Source organism: Myxocyprinus asiaticus, chromosome 25 (assembly GCF_019703515.2).
Source record: "Myxocyprinus asiaticus isolate MX2 ecotype Aquarium Trade chromosome 25, UBuf_Myxa_2, whole genome shotgun sequence".
NCBI classification, from domain to species: Eukaryota; Metazoa; Chordata; class Actinopteri; order Cypriniformes; family Catostomidae; genus Myxocyprinus; species Myxocyprinus asiaticus.
In genome coordinates this window covers 25733054-25750184 of record NC_059368.1, presented here as the reverse complement: position 1 = coordinate 25750184, position 17131 = coordinate 25733054, and the positions used below count along the sequence as shown (strand labels likewise).

Sequence of the window (17131 nt, the reverse complement as noted above, 5' to 3'; positions counted from 1 at the left end):
GCAGCCCAAAAATTTGATTCTTAGATGAATACCTCAAGGTATTGCTTGACCCATGGCACCCAGAAGTAGCCCATGAGCAAATTTTCTTTTGTGTTTTGTTATGCAAGTATTGTAGGTTTTTATGCATCTTTGCAGATCTGAACTACTGTGGCACACACCATCCCTGTGTCAATGGTGGGACCTGCATGAACTCTGAACCAGATGAATACAACTGTGCCTGTCCTGAAGGGTACTCTGGCAAAAACTGTGAAATAGGTAAGAGTCTTTAGATAGAGACAGGGTAATTTAAAGAGCTAGGTTAAAGGTTTGAATGACATTGTACATTTTGATGGATTGATGGGTGGATGGTCAGATGGTTGGTCGGATGGATCATGGTTGGGTGGTCAGATGGATGATGGATGGATGGATGGTCAAATGGATGAGTGGAGTATCACATTGATGAATGGATGGATGGTTTGTTGGTCGGATGGATAGATGCATGGATTGATTATGCATGGGTGGTCAGATGGATGATGGATGGATGGTCAGATGTAAATGTGGATGATCAGATGGATGGATGGTTAGTTGGTCAGATGGATAATGGATGGGTGAGATGGATGGACAGATGAATGTCAGATTGTTGGATGGATATCTTAGGGAGTATCTTGAGGAACCACAATCTTGGTCCTGGTACACCCTACTCGAGACGAGATGATGGAGCCTGTGGTAGTACGATGTGGCTTTTATGATGGTTCTAATGCAAGATTTGTTTCTATATTTATGATGTATTTAATTGTTTTGCAGCTGAGCATGCCTGTGTATCCAACCCCTGTGCAAATGGAGGCACCTGTCATGAAGTCGCCTCAGGCTTTGAGTGTCAGTGTCCACCAGGCTGGGAGGGACCCACCTGTGCTAAAGGTGTGAAAACTTAACCTTTTCTTGTACTCTCTTCCTTTTTCCATTGCTCTCAATCAGTCTGGATCTAGAGACCTAGTTAGTTGACTAGAGCCCAGACACCCCCCCCAACATGTGTCCAGATGCTGTGGTCACGCTGTGGCTGTTGAGCCGCTTGGCAGGTTCTCATGCTGGGATGAGTCGGGTATATGGTAGGGCAAGCTAGTACGAGATCTTGGCTGCGCAGCAGGGTCCCTTTGGATGGCGAGTATAGCTGAGCTCTTACAGGGGCCAGGATTAGAGCCTGGTGATACCGATTACTGAGATGGGGGATTTGCATAATCTGTCTTCACTTTGAACCAGCAATTGGCTTCGCAAATTGAGAATGCAGTGTGTCACAGGACTCACCTTGACACTACTTGGAGCTCAGTTGGGGTCTTTTGCAAATATCCCTGCATTTATCACCTCCAGAATGCCCAATGTTTTAAATATTTTGATATTTCTCACTCTCTTCATTAATCCCTTCACATCATACCTCCCTGGTCCTCCACTGCACATATGGAGCTGTGTTTCCATTGCCATAGCAACAGCATGGACCCCTGCTGGAATTTGGACACTGCACCCCTCCCAACTCCCATTTTTGCCTATAAAGGTTCTCCCCCACCTCTTCACTTCCCTGTCTGACCCTTTTACACACCCAACTCGACCCTATTCCCTGACAACACAATGTACGTATAAGGCTAAAAGAGAACAGAAAAAGAGAAATGTCTGTTGTTTTTGTTGTTCATTTGTTTTCTCTCAAATTTCTAATGGCTGCTGCTCAGTTCTTTCTGTTGTTGAGCCTATATTAAAACTGTACCGATCTGTGTTCTAATAGCAGCTAATCTGGCGACCTGGATTATATCAAACTCTAATCACTTTGCTGTCTCGCATAAAGACAAGCCTGTCACACTTTCTCTCTTGCCTTTCTCCACACCAATTTAGCTCTGTACCAACACTTTAGATTCATTCTTTTCCCCCTCTCTTCCCTTTTTATTTTGGTGAGCTTTTCTGTCATTTCTATCAAGTGTAGCAGAACAGATCCTCTCTCTAGTCCCTGCTGAAAAAAAAAAATTACATCTTAAACCACCCAAAGATAATTTGCTGGTCTTGGCTGGTTTAAGATGGTTTAACTGGTCTCACAGCCTTGCCAAGGTGGTGTTCAAATGATTTAGCTGGTCTGCGTGCTGTTCTTGAATAGCTGAATGTGCCCAAAACCCCTTTAAAACCAGCAAACCAGACCAGCTTCAAACATTTTAGGCTGGTTTAAGCGTTTTGTTATTTTTTTTATTTTATCTCAGCAGTGGTATTTTTGTGGTGGGTAGTGAACAGCCCACACACCCATGCTGGGTGTAAAATTGTCCAGTTTGAATGTTTATATAGCTGTAAAAATCTTCTAACATCCATTTAACTCCATGTAAGTGGTTAACTTATGCAAGCAGTCTAGAGTGATGTTATTTTAAACCACAATTTCAGCTCTTGGTGTTTATTAGTTCAGGTTATTCAGCTTTACAGAACATAACATGATTTTGTGTTGATGTTGCAGACATGGATGAATGTGCCTCCAGCCCGTGTGCACAAGGCGGAACATGTATCGACCTGGAAAATGGCTTTGAGTGTATCTGCCCTCCTCAGTGGGTTGGAAAGACCTGTCAAATCGGTAAGATTGAGATCCCCATCTATAAAAGGAATTTTTATATTCAGGTATTTTTTTCAGGCCATTTGAGTTCCATGGGCCATCCACTCATAGGACATTAAAGAGATAATTCACCCAATTATGAAAATTCATCATTCATTCATGTTGTACCATACCTTTTTGAATTAATTTTCTTTTGTGAGACACACAAGCAGATAGAAGGCAGAATGTTATCCTCAGTCACCATTCACTTTCATTTTATGGAAAGAAAAATGCAATATAAGTGAATGGAGACTGATCATTCTACTAAACATCTCCTTTTGTGTTGAAGAAAGTCATATGGGTTTGGAACAACGGGATTAAAAGAGCAAGTAAACTATGAAACAAGTTTCATTTTTGGGTGAACTATCTTTTTTTTTCATCATTTTTGCATTGCCTTTTGTTGCAACCAAGTGGTTGAAAAGTTGTGTGCTAGAACTGAGGAAAGGAATTCTAAAAGCCAGGATTGCACGGACCTTGAGACAAGTATGCGTTGCATGTTTTTTAAGACAGGGTAATAAACAAGTCTGATTTGATTAGCCTGCATGAGAAACTGGTAATAGCAGCAACCCGATCCTTGTGTCTGTAAGACAGCCATATATGCATATGTAACAAGTAGGGCTGGCCTTAGACCTGGATCAAAGGCTAGATCAGATGGCCCATCTCCAGATTGCCGGCACCACACATCCGTCTGCTTACAATAGTGTGCAGCCCTTGTCAGGGGAAGTGATGAACGTGAAAGGAAGTGGATTGTGACCTGTAAACAAGTGTGGGGTGGGAACAGGAGTCGGGCTGCTCATCTTACGCTTCGAATCTTAGCGCCCAGCTTGGGTTTCATCCACAAGAGCCAGGCCTGAGCAATGTGGGGAGTCATGTTTCATGGAGGACAGGTGCACAGGGGAGCAGAGTGCACCTCACTAGGGCCCCTGATAAATATTTAAACGCCTAATAAGCACCTTTTTTTATGACAAAGTCACAAGAGTTGTAGGCCCCCTGCACTGACTGGTCACCTGCTGTAGTCAGCTAACGCAGGAGATACTGTATGTGCAAATGTAGGTGTGATCATGCCGCTACTTTGATTTTGTGCGTGCGTGCGTGCGTGCGTGCGTGCTGGTCCAGTTGGCCAAGTAGTTTATTTAATATTTTTACTTGCTTTGACAACATTTTCCCTGAAAATGAAAAATGTAGTGGCGTACCGATCAGGAAATTTGAGCCCAAAACCGATCACCGATATTTTAACACTGTGATTGACTGATACTGATCCAATCACCGATATTTATATAACTTTTACAAGTTATATGCTGCAGTTATACGTTTATGCCCCGCACTGTAAAAGTACATTGTTTACCATAATTGTGAAATGTTGACATTTATTTTAAATGAAAACCGCTATGTTCTGTTGTCACTATAAAATACACTAAAAAACACATTGTGACATACTGGCAACCAGTAAACACCATGAACACATCACACACAGCAGAGAAACGTTCAAAAATAAGAGATAAATCCACAACATGCTCCAAAACTGCCTCGGTGAGTAATCATTAGTATCTAGGATTTGTTTACCGTCTTTGGCTGTAACGCAAGTCACTGATTATTAATCAACTGCATGAAGGCGCGGTGCCATCTTTGAAGGTTAAATTATTATTGTTATTAGTGGTATTGCGACAAACATATATCTCTGCTTTAAATCTGAGTTCTCACAAAATAGCGCTGGCACGAGTGAGTAATGTGAGACTGAGTGCGTGCATAATCGCTCAAACTGTCTCTTTCGCACCGCACACCGTCTGACTGTCGCTACTCATGATACATCAAGTATACTAAGATTCGAATTCCCATCTTTATTTGTTGTTTAATTAGTTTTTATATCCGGCTCCAGTATCTTTGTCCTCTCTGTACAGCGAGTCAGAATTACTACCGTAATGAGTCTTAAAAATATGCACCTTCGTGCACATGTAATATCATGTTTTTAAACCAAACCGGTCTGAAATTGTAAATTTGCGAATGCTTAGAATTGCCAGTAAGTCACCTGCCAGTAGCTTCACTGTCATGCTTCAAGGCTTGAGCAAGTGCTCATTCATTAGAGTAGCAGTGTATCTGCGATTTTGAACGTGCTGCAATTAAAAAGAAAGATCGTCCCTGAATAAAAGCTCGATCGCCCTAATCACAGATTTAAGACGAAAATTGGCCAAGAAAGATCAGTGGCCGATGAATGGGTGAACCTTAGAATTTATTAAATCTATTACAAATTTCAATTAAATGTTTATTTTCCAAGAAGTATATTTGGAATATTTGCTGTAAAATTTTATTTGACACTTTTGCTCCAAAACAATGGGATACAATGCAAAACATTACGTATTGGTTTCTAAATTTCAACCAATCACAAATAATTTTAGACTATCATAAGTCATTCTCGCAATTTCAACAAAATCTCATCAGTATTAGCTAGCTAGATAACGTTGTAGACATTTAAATCAGCAGAATTTGCAAAACAACAATGTTCAGTACATCACAGGAAACCAAATGTTTGAGTTTGCAAGGCATAACTTTGCATGATCAACAAATAACAGATCATTGGAATGTGTAAATGTAAACACTGGTCCATTTGGTCCATCAGCTGTACCAAAACTCTCATAAACTGGCCTGAGCCGTAGGGCCATCCTTATTATAAAGCCCTGACACAGAAGTCAAGCAGGCTGGCATTGTTGTGACTGTTAGAATTTCATGCCAAGAGACTATTCAATAAGCTTAATGGTGGTGGGGTTACAAAACAAGATCTCAGATTTCTCTGCCCCTCTCTTGCTTTCCTACTGCTACCCATCCCTCCATCTCCTCTTAAATCTCCCAATCTACCAATCCTCCTTAAAATCTCCCAACTCTATCTTTCCCTCAATTTCACAGATGCAAATGAGTGTATGGGGAAGCCTTGTGTAAATGCTCATTCTTGCAAAAACATGATTGGTGGATATCACTGTGACTGCTTTCAAGGATGGGCCGGACAGGACTGTGACATCAGTCAGTATCTCCTAATGCTCTTCTCCTCTCCGCTCCTGTCCTTTCCTCCATCACTGAGCACATACTCTATAGGTCGAGCCATTCTGTGGCCAGAGTTTCCTCTTCGGACACTTGATACCATCTGGGGTTCTGCATGCTATACATTCTGATTAGGTTTCACCTACTGTTGCATGCTGGGTCATTGTCTCCTTTTGGCTGTACCTCTTGATTGTGTTGATTTAACTAACCTTTTCAGTTTTAGCGCACTTACCAAGCTCATCTCGTTGCAGTTTGTTGTACGTCTTCAGCAATTCTCAACTGCTGTCCTAATTTCTGCCACTTTGCCATTGATTATTGTTTCATTTACTTTGCCTGTGACTGCAGATCTCCATGGCTGCCATGGACAGTGCCAGAATGGAGCAACATGCAAGGTATAGCCTCAAGAGTCAATAATGTTGTTTACTTTAGCAGCTTAATTTTGTGTAGTTAATTGACATTTTGTGTCTGTACAGGAGCTGGTGCACGAAGGTTACACCTGTCAGTGTCCTTCAGGCTTTGTGGGTTTACACTGTGAAGTCTCAAGGAACAAATGTGCCAGTGGGCCATGTCAGAACGGTGGCCGTTGCCATGTCATTTTGGACAGCTTTGTGTGTGAATGCCCACAAAACTATGCAGGGATGCTCTGTGAGGTGAGAAACGTTTTGTTTTAAAATGACCAGCACAAAACAAGACTAAGAAAAGGGACAGTTTTTTTTTTTTTTTTTACTAGGGTTGTCTAAATGAACGCAGTAATGCATGCAGTTAATTAAATAAGTTAAATATGTTCTCTCTCCAAAACTTTGCCCTCCAAAGACATGTCAGCCTGCCTGATGTCAGCGAACCCGAACGTGCAAAATTATTGACAGGCAGAGAGCATGTCTGTTAGTCAAACGATTAAAAAAATTGAGCGGACAGATGCAAGAATGCGTCCTGTGTAAATGACCCTGTAACAATTCAAGGATGGGAAAGGAGGAAGCTGGGACCAGCTTGACAAACACGTAGACATTTAATAAACACTTTTCAGTGTATAACAAACAAAAACACGCACTGCTTTTCAGCCAGCTACGTATGAACATAAAGACACACACATAGGCTTCGTGCATCTCTCTCTCTCCTGTCTGCCGCTGTCTCCTCTCCTAAAATACTCTCATTGCAAGACTGGTGTGGCACACAGGTGGAACTCATTCACCACTTATCTTCCCAGCCCCACCCTGCTTGTCACATACACCCATCGCTAAACTCAGGTCGGGGAATTCTCCGGCCTGTGACCCCCCCCACCCCATTTCTAGGGAGGAAGTGTTGGTGCGTCAGGATGGTCTCCGGGTATGACCTGCACATGGCTGGGAGTGGGAACAGGACGAGGGAGAGGGGGGGAGAATAGAGAGAGAGAGATAAAGGAGAAAGGAGAGAGAGAGATGGGCTCGCCGGCCCCGGACACACCATCAACTGGCCCTCAGCTCTCTGTACTGCTTCCTTCCACGACACCGGGTGATGGCACTGGACCCCTTCAGTTGCCGGTTGACGCAATGCTCCAGCGCCACCGAAACAAGCAATCTCAGTCAGCGGCGAGGACTTCTTGATGGCGCAGCCTTCCCTCTTCCTGAGTTTCGGCACCAGTGTTACAATTCAAGGATGGGAAAAGAGGAAGCTGGGACTGGCTTGACAAACACGTGACATTTAATAAACACTTTTCAGTGTATAACAAACAAAAACACGCACTGCTTTTCAGCCAGCTACATATGAACATAAAGACACACACACACAGGCTTCGTGCATCTCTCTCCCGTCTGCTGCTGTCTCCTCTCCTTAAATACTCCCGCCCCTCACTGGAACACGAGGCCGGTGTGGCACACAGGTGGAACTCATTCACAACATATCTTCCCAGCCTCGCTCTGACCAGACACACCGTTTGGCCCCGCCCTGCTCACCACAGACCCCTAAGAACACTGTTGTAGAAATCTTCAGATGTTATTGTTTGGAGTGTAATCCACATAAATTGCCGAAACCAATAATTACGCAAATCGTTTTTTTTTTTTTCATTAAAAGAAACTGAATCACAATTTTAATCGATTGACAGCCTAAGTTTTTGCTAAGCTGTTAGTACAATTTTGCCCATTTGAATCCAGCTGCTGTTTTTTACACCATTGGTCTTTTATATAATCAAAGTGTATTTAAAATGGAAATTGTATGCTCAGTCTTAATTAATTGGAGTAATTCAATACTACAGATGGTGTCACTTCTCCATTCATACTTTCCTTACAATCTGATTCCTCAATGGCATGGCTAAATTGGTCGACCCCCGCCATTGCGTGCATGTGTGTTTAAAGCCTTGGTGTAAGGCAGATCAAGCTCTGCTATTCGGCCACAGGTGCACTGGCGTAACTAGAGCAGGGTTTGGGTGGAGGGCCAGGGTATTTTTTTCTTGCCTTCATGTGGCCATTATTGCTATTGGTGGTGAAGTCTGGAGCCAATGTTAGTCTAGCGGCAGGCTAAAGATGGAGCTCCGCAGAGATGCTGGAAGCTGGTCCTGGGCCAGTCTCGGCTTAGCATGCACACTAAAAATAAGTTGTAGTGAATGAGGCAACACTTCTCTTGGCCTCCTGGCTGCCTGCCCACAATCAGCCCGGGAAAGAGAAGGCCTTGATTTTTACGTTATATTCATGCCTGGCATGCCATGCACTCACATTAGACCGTAACTTCTCCAGTCTCTGGAGAACGTAGACTGTACTAGGGAAGCTTTTGATCTGTTAGGCTGTTTTCAGTCGAGGTGTACACAATGCTACTTTTAGAGACTTGAGCCAGTATTGACAAAGAATTCTATGCATTCTGATTCAGGAATAGATCCATTTCAATACAACTAAATGTCACTAAAATAGATCTTTGATTGTAGCAGGTTCGTTATCTGGGCAATGAAGGAGTCAAGAGGCAGCAAACTGTCAACATGAGTATTTTTATTACTCTTCAGCGTTGTTCACAAACTTAAACAAAAAGGGCACTCAGTGGCCAAGTAGTCACACATACAAACGAGTAAGTGCTTCTTTTCGCACACACACAGGTACAGTCTCTCTCTGGTCTCTCTCTGCCACTCTGACGCCTCATGCGCCTTTTTATGTCACCCTCCATCATCACTACAATAAGAAACAGGTGTTAGAGATAATGATAACCCAGGTGACAAGCCTTACCGCTCGCTCTCTCCCGCAGACAGATACACGACCACGCCCCCATCACCACATATCCCCACCGCCTGACTCAGGCCAAGGCAACATCCGGCCTGCCAACACCCCCCCCCCACCCACCCACCCCCCCCATTTCTGGAGAGAAAGTCAGCTACAGTCATCTGCGCCCCCTCAAATTTGAACGGTTGAAGTGCCAGGTACCAACGGGTGATCCGCGCATTGGTATCCTTCATGCGGTGGAGCCACTGGAATGGAGTGTGATCTGAACAGAGGGTGAAGGCCCGCCCCAGCAGGTAGTAATGGAGAGTGAGGATGGCCCACTTGATCGCTAGACACTCCTTCTCCACGGTGTTGTACTTAGTCTCTCAGCGAGAGCTTTACAGCATCGGTCGCTCCTCCACCTTCTGTCCGATGCATCCGTCTGTAAAATAAAGGTAAGAGAGAAATTAGAAGCATTTAAAAGCGGCCCCCCACAAAGCGTGGATTTTATTTTTAGGAAAGCCCATTGGCACGACTCCATCCACTGGACCGGATCGGGGGCCCCCTTTTTAGTAAGATCAGTCAGCGGGCTGGTCAGAATAACTAGGCACAAACGTTCGGTAGTAGCCAGCCAGCCCCAGAAACTGTCTCACCTCCTTTTTGGTTTAGGGCCTCAGACAGGCTGCGATCGCTGTGACTACCATCACCAAGGCCACAGGGACTGCCTCCCTCCACGATTTTAGGAGGTTGAGGTAGTAAATTTGATGTGCCCCGCCACTGTACGTTCGCCTAACCTCATAATCGATATCTCAGACTTGCCGTGTGACCTCAAAGGGCCCTTGCCACTTGTAATTGCCGTGTAATTTAGAGTTTGAGGTGGGCAGCAATACAATCACTTTATCTCCTGGTGCAAATTCCCGTAGTTGATTGCCACTGTCATACAGTCGGCTTTGACGTTCCTGAGCTTGGAGCAAATTCTCCTGTTAACTGACCCAAAGTGTGGAGTTTTGCTCTAAGATCAAGAATGTACTGAATTTCATTCTTATTGTTTGAAGGTCCCTCCTCCCAAGCTTCCCATATGACATCGAGCACGGCTGATGCCCATACAGCAGCTCGAATGGGGAAAACCCTGTGGAGGCTTGTGGACCTCTCGCACTGCAAATAATGGGATCGAGCCACTTATCCCAATTTCTAGCATCCTCATGTACAAATCATATTTTGTAAGGTTTTATTAAATCATTCCACCAACCCATCCGTTTGTGGGTGGTAAACACTGGTGCGAATCGATTTAATACCTAATAATTCATACAGTTCGCATAGTGTTTGTGCCATAAATGTAGTGCCTTGATCATTAAGATTTCTTTTGGAATCCCCACTCGGGAGATAATTCTGAAGAGTGCCTCCGCAACTCAACATGCTGAGATGTTGCGCAGGAGTCAGGAGGCATATCCGGATATCACGTTGCATAGTCCACCAGAACTAACACAAAGTGATTCCCGAGTGCGGTCCATTTTAACAGCCCGATGAGGTCCATGCCAGTTCTTTCAAAGGGGACCTTGATTGGCGGTAGAGGGCACAATGGCGCTTTTGGGGTGGCCAGTAGATTCACCAACTTTTGGCCCGGTCAAAAAACCTGGCCATTATTTGGTTGAGTGTATTTCCGTGACCTAGATGGCCAGCCATTGGATTATGGTGAGCCGCCTGAAAGAGTTTCCCGACGGCTCTTCAGTACTAATAATTGGGTGGTATTTTCTTTTGCTTGAGTGTCCTGCATCACTCGATACAACCTATCATAATTGAGAAATATGGGTATGTGAGTGCGACGTCAGGCCGGAGTTGTTGACCCTCGATTACTCTCACTTGGTCAAACGCGTGTTTGAGAGACTCGTCACATGACTGCTCTAGGGGCAAATCCCCCTCAAGGAATCCTCTGAGGACTGGAACACTCTCTCTTAAGTCATCTTGACGTTGAGCAGACGTAGACGGCCCTGGCACCGCCTCTCCAGCCATAGCATCGTACGTCACACACCGAGACAACAGGACCCATCCGCACATATTTCCCTTAATAGATTCTTGAAATCAGGCCAATTCCCAAAATCAGTGGATGGGTGAGGCGGGAATTAACCACGGCCTCTACTCTGTACATTTTTCCCCTGAATAATATCTCAATGGTAACCACTGGATACAAGTGAATATCCCTGTGCACACACCACACGCTCACCCGTTTATCCGTGCCTAATACCCCGTCTTGCACCAAGCGTTGGTGAATGGAGGTTTGAGAACATCCTGAATCCACCAAAGCTTGGTATGTATCCCCTTTTAGACTCACCGTTATACAATACTCACCATTATACGATATGTCCCTGCCCGATCGGGAGCGGCCTGCATAGTGTCAGGGATCCGGATCAGTGTTTCCACCTCCATAGCCGAGCACTGAGCCTGGAAGTCCCAGAGATGCAGTGGAGAGAGAGAGAGAAGGAATAGCCTCTGGTTTGCTGCCTCCCAGAAACACCGCCATGTAGTCCTCAGCCAGCTGGATGGCCTCCTCCAGCGATACCGGGCAGTGGCACAGGACCCACTCCGTCATCCCAGAGGAAGCTGCGAGATGAATTGCTCCAGTATCACCAGGTCGACGATCTCCATGGCGCCGCGGGTTCCCTCAGCCAGCAACCATTTCCAGCAGGCATCCTGGAGCTGTTAAGCAAAAGCAAACGGGCGCCGTGTTTCCTGAACTTCAGGGACCTGAAACGCTGGCGGCTCTGTTTGGGACTACAGGCAACCCGTTGCATGATGGCCTTCTTCAGGTCTTTGTACTCGGGGAGGCTGGCGGCAGGAAGTTGCTGGGCTGCTAGCTGTGCTTCCCTGGAGAGTAGCGGTAACAGGTGAGCCACCCACTTGTCGGGAGGTCACTTCCACACCTCAGCGGTCTTCTCAAAGAGGTCAAGGTAGGCCTTGGGATCATCACTTGGTCCCATTTTGACGAGGGTCACCAGTGATGTGGGCTCCAGGGTCGCAGCTGCAGCCCCCTCTCGGTCCATCAGGCTCCGGAACTCCTGTTGGTCCTCCACTTGAGCCTGGAGCAGGAGATGGATATGCTGCTCCTGCTCCAGGCGTAACTCCATGAGGGCCTGGTGTTGTGTTTGCTGGATGCTGGCGAGGGACTTGATGACTTCGCCCCTGGTGAAGACTCCATGGCGACGTTGTCCAATAAATCCGGGGTTTCGGCACCACTGTAGCAGGTTTGTTATCTGGGCAATGAAGGAGTCAGGAGGCAACTGTCAACGTGAGTATTTTTATTACTCTTCATCTTTGTTCACAAACTTGAACAAAAAGGGCACTCAGTGGCCAAGTAGTCACACACACAAACATGTAAGTGCTTCTTGTCATGCACACACAAGTGCAGTCTCTCTCTGCCACTCTGATGCCTCTTGTGCCATTTCACGTCTCCCTCCACTATCACTACAAGAAACAGGTGTTAGAGATAATGATAACCCAGGTGACGAGCCTTACCGCTCTCTTCCGCAGACAGATACATGACCATGCCCCCATCACCACATTGATCTACTACTTTTAGTTGCTTAAGAATGCAAGCCACAATCCAAAATATTTCTCAGTCCAACAGTTTACTGAGATCCAAAAGAAATGCTTGCTTCTGAACAGTGATAATCAACTTCAGAAAAATTCTTCAAATTTTTTTAAACTACAGTGTGCAGTAAAAGTCTGAGTCCACTTTAAATACTTCTATTTTATGCTTTAAAGACAGTATGCACTCAATTTGTCTCAAGTTGCAAGTGCAAAATCTAATGATCCATGTATGTTCCAGTATGATTTGAGAATGTTTCAAATAGAGGTCGACCAATAGTGGAGTTTGCCGATACCGATAACTAAGGTGGTGGCAAAGGCTGACAACTGATTACTTGCCCGATGGTTTTTAAATTGATTTATAGAATGTGAAAAAAAATTCTTATACTTTCCTTACTATGACGGGCATAGACAAAGAGTCCTAAATAAATGAAATACCAGATGCAGTTTATTGTTCAACCAAAATAAAAAATAAAAAATGAAGATTTAGTGCATAATGCTGAACTTTTAATTATAAACAAGCCCAACATACACCTTATTTTAAAATGACGAAATGATGAAAAAACTATCGGCTAGAGCCCGACTGATATGGGATTTTTGAGACCGATACCAATTTTAGAAAATTCACAGATTACGATATGGTGACCAATATAGCAAATTTTTGAGCTGTAATGAAAACAGAACTTTTCTATGTGGATTGTGCACCGATTTTGCACCGATATGACTATGCAAAGGTACTCAGAAGGCTGCTTTCTTAAACAAATATTTTTATCAAAGAACATTTGACATTATTATCATTATACATTGTCAAAAAATTCTAGAAATGAACACTGAGAAAATAAAGAATTAATAAAAATACAATAAATAGCTTAATAAACATCAGTACTGTATGTTTAGTATAAGTCAATTGCCCACCATTAAAATAAAGAATAAATACAAATAAAATAAATAGCTTAATTAACATCAGTACTGTATGTTTAGTATAAGTCAATTGCTAACCATTTAAATAAAGAATAAAAATACAATAAATAGCTAAATAAACATCAGTACTGTTTAGTATCAGTCAATGGCTGGCCATTAAAATTAAAGAATAAATTCAAATAAAATAAATAGCTAAATAAACATCAGTACTGTTTAGTATCAGTCAAATGCTGACCATTTAAATAAATAATAAATTAAAATAAAATAAATAGCTAAATAAACATCAGGGGCCGGTTGCACCAGTTATACGTACGTTACAACTTAGCCTAGTTGTGGCGTAAATGGGCACTAAGTCACAATTTATGCTCTACTAAATATTTGAACATTGCACCATTACTAGTTAGCAATTTAATGAGAAGAGATCGCTCAAATCCACACCGTTTAACTCCGCCCTGTCTGCAGAGCCACCGTCAGTTCAGAGTCAGCTCTGTAAACAATGGAGTCGGAGCGCACTTTGCTGGACAAACTACAATATGACACCAATTCTAAAGCATTGTTTTCTGCATTATATGTTCTTAAAAAAAAAATTCATTTCGGCGCATATCGGTAAAATTTACGCCGATACCTATATATCGGTGGGGCACTACTATCGGCAACTATCGGCATAGATTTTTACTGATAACGTTAGTTCCAAAAAGCAACTATCAGCACTGATAATCGGTAAAACGATATACCTCTAGTTTCAAAGAGCATCTTCAATGGATACAAGAAAATCTGACCTTTTGTAAAAAGCAGTTAACATGGTCAATGTCACAAATTATCTTATTTGATTCCTGACCTACAAATAGTGCAGAATCTGTCATGGTATTTCTTTATTTAGCTTTTTATAAATTCCTAAAACTTTTCGTTGATTTTCCAAGTTTAATTTTGATTTTGAATCCCACATTTTCAATGCTTGTTCCATAGATCTAGTACAGATGGATGATTATCTTTCTTACATCTGTCCGCTCCTGCAGTTTTAATGTAGCTTGTCTTGATGAAGTCTGGTTTGCTGAATCTGCTCTAATATCACTGCATGTGGATAAGTGCTTAGTGCAGGCTTTCCAGTACATAAAATGTATATTTTTAATAAAATAGATTCAGAGACTCATACATGCTTTGAGCTAGGGAGGGCATTGTTATAGGCCAAGCTAACACCTTACATGGCAGTTGGCATGATGTGTATCTTAAGAGAGGCTGTTTCCCAGAGGTTTGTCTCACTAGGCATTTGTGGGAAAAATGGGAACTAGCAAGTGCAAAAATGGGAACATGTCTTTTTAGTGAGAGATGCTTTGTTATATTATAAAATTACATTGAGGGTGAAGTTTATAATTTCTACGCCGCTAGCAGTACGAAATGGAATTGATAAAATAATTACTGTTTCCAAGCAGGTTTTTCGAACACTGCCCCCTTCTGCCACTGGTCGAACACGTAGTCTTGTCCCAAACTCCATTGGTTAAGCCAATGTTGTTGTCAAAAGTCCCACAGTGTTTATACTTCTTGGGGGAATCAACCTACAAATTACTTATCCACCTTTTTCACAGGCAGTGAAATTACCCATTGTGCTTAGCATGTTCCTCCAATGCGGATGCAACAGACTTCCACTTCGCAACCTATTCACATTACCAAGCACTATAATATCACTAACAACAGCCAAAAATGGAAGAACAGTCTGTTTACTTGACGTAAATCACTTTTCTCACTAATGTCTGCCTATGGACATTAGGTTTCGACGGCAATCCTGAATAGATAAGTACACAATCACACACATTTACATGGTAAAGTTACTGGACTCGAGCGCTCGCTGCAAGTGCCCTGTATGTGTGTGTGTGAAAGAGAGAGAGACACAGACATACATCACCAGTAACGTTAGTCTAGCTGATAACAACAACTAAGCGGAAGTGTGGAGCATCCGAGAGGAAGTCTCTCGCCGTAATGGCGCCGCCCATGGATAAGTCAGGAAAAAGGTGGATGGGGGTATTTACACTTGGTCACTTCATGCTTTTTTACTGATTGGATAGCTATCCGATAATGAAAAGACCAAGTGTAAATGGCCTCCAAGACAGATTCGAGACAGATATAAATCTAATCACTCACTACCTCCGGAGGTGGTTTGAGATGCATTCCAGATGAAACTGATCAAGTGTAAATGCATCTGGCTGTTCAAGCCACATATGTAGGCTTTACCCCACCCAAACAACGTAACGTCAGCATAGGGAAAATATGAAACAAAACAGCTGCTACAGAGTATTTGCATATGGCTTGCATTGCACAATAAATAATTCCAATTAAAGAAATGGATGCGCATTGTAGGAGAGACAGAACATTGTTATTTATTTATTTGATGCAGATCGCTGACAAAACTGAAACTAAACAATGACAATAAGCGCAGCTGATGCGCATGGACATATCTTACCTACGAAGAGCCCAAAAAAATACAGTGTGCACACACAGATATGCATGTATCAAATAATAAATCACATCTTTTAAATTCAGTGCCCGGTATTAGCATAATCATGGAAAATAACTCGTTTTATTTGCATATAGCAAAGGAATTGAAGATCGGATTTACATCCTTTTGGCAGAGATGCATTGATGTGGCCAAGATAGAATGTGCTTATTTAATCGGATAGCTATCCGATCAGTAAAAACACATGGCATGACCAAGTGTAAATACCCCCATAGTTGTCTCTGCATATTAAGCTGGAATAGGAGAAAGTATTTTAATATAGAAAAAATTACACTCTTCAGATTTAAATGTATTATTATAATATAGGAATAATAGGAATATAATAAGCGGCATGAGTTTCAGAGTAAAACATATATTTGTAAAAATATTAACAAGAACAAGGCCAAGCCAAGGCAGAAGAACTACATGTGCAAAAGTGTTCCTTGTCCCAGTTGAATATGCTCGGTAAGAAAGGAAGGATGGCTAATTTTAGCCGCACAGTTTGTTTTGATTGGTCTCTTGTGCGAGTATAATGGTGCTGACTCTTTAGCTGTAGACTTGTGTGAGCCTTCCACAGCTTTCCTGACTGTGTTTATCTCCATAGTTTAAGAGGATTGGACTTAAAAACCTAAGACCTTGAATAAATCAAAGCCTGATTCATTCACTAACTCAATATCCCACTCTCGTTATTTTTTTTCCTGTTTTAAGTTGGAGAGCCGCTCACACCCGAACCCCTGTGAGCCAAACCCCTGTCAGAATAAGGCATTGTGCTACAGCTTGCCTGATGATTTCTACTGTGCCTGTACTGAAGACTACAAGGGCAAAACCTGTAAAAACCGCAAGGACCACTGCAAGACAACCCCCTGCCAAGGTATTACCCTTCCTGTTTGTTCCCCAACAAAGAACAATGAACATTTGCAATCATTTAAGGTTTTCGACTTTTTGAGGACTACATATTTTCAAAATTGACTAGATAGTGAGTTGAATGAAAGGCAGTCTTAAGGAAGCCCTGTATTATAAGGTTGTTTTTTTTGTCACCTGACCCTGATCGAACGTGTTTTTAAGGGGTGTTTGCAGACATGTTCTTGCATTCAAAAACAGCTAGATGGAGCACAGTGGAGGGGTCTCGAGGTGCATTTTTTTAGAAGTTTTCTTGACGCGTCTTAAAATGCAACGAAATGGGACTGGGGGTGCTATACACATCTGTCTGAATGTGTATAGCTGTAGCAGCAGTGCATTAAAGTGAATTAATTTAAAGGTGCAACTTTTCCAAGAATGTTTGATCATGCAAACGTTCTGACAGCTAATGCACAGACTGCTGTCAGCATGCTAATTAAGGCACCGTAATAAAATGATCAAAACTTA

General features: G+C 42.8%; 1 protein-coding gene across 3 annotated transcripts in view; it reads left to right on the top strand.

Moving 5' to 3' along the window:
* LOC127415935 (protein jagged-2-like) overlaps positions 1–17131 on the top strand; it is an 84443-nt gene that overhangs the window by 52524 nt on the left and 14788 nt on the right. For 2 of the 3 annotated variants that reach the window (XM_051654954.1, XM_051654956.1), the window contains 7 exons: positions 136–255; positions 784–897; positions 2459–2572; positions 5489–5602; positions 5966–6012; positions 6094–6270; positions 16475–16637. In XM_051654954.1, the coding sequence (XP_051510914.1) occupies positions 136–255; positions 784–897; positions 2459–2572; positions 5489–5602; positions 5966–6012; positions 6094–6270; positions 16475–16637 (849 nt within the window). The remainder of the gene's footprint in view (positions 1–135; positions 256–783; positions 898–2458; positions 2573–5488; positions 5603–5965; positions 6013–6093; positions 6271–16474; positions 16638–17131) is intronic. The other variant, XM_051654955.1, reaches the window with a different exon arrangement.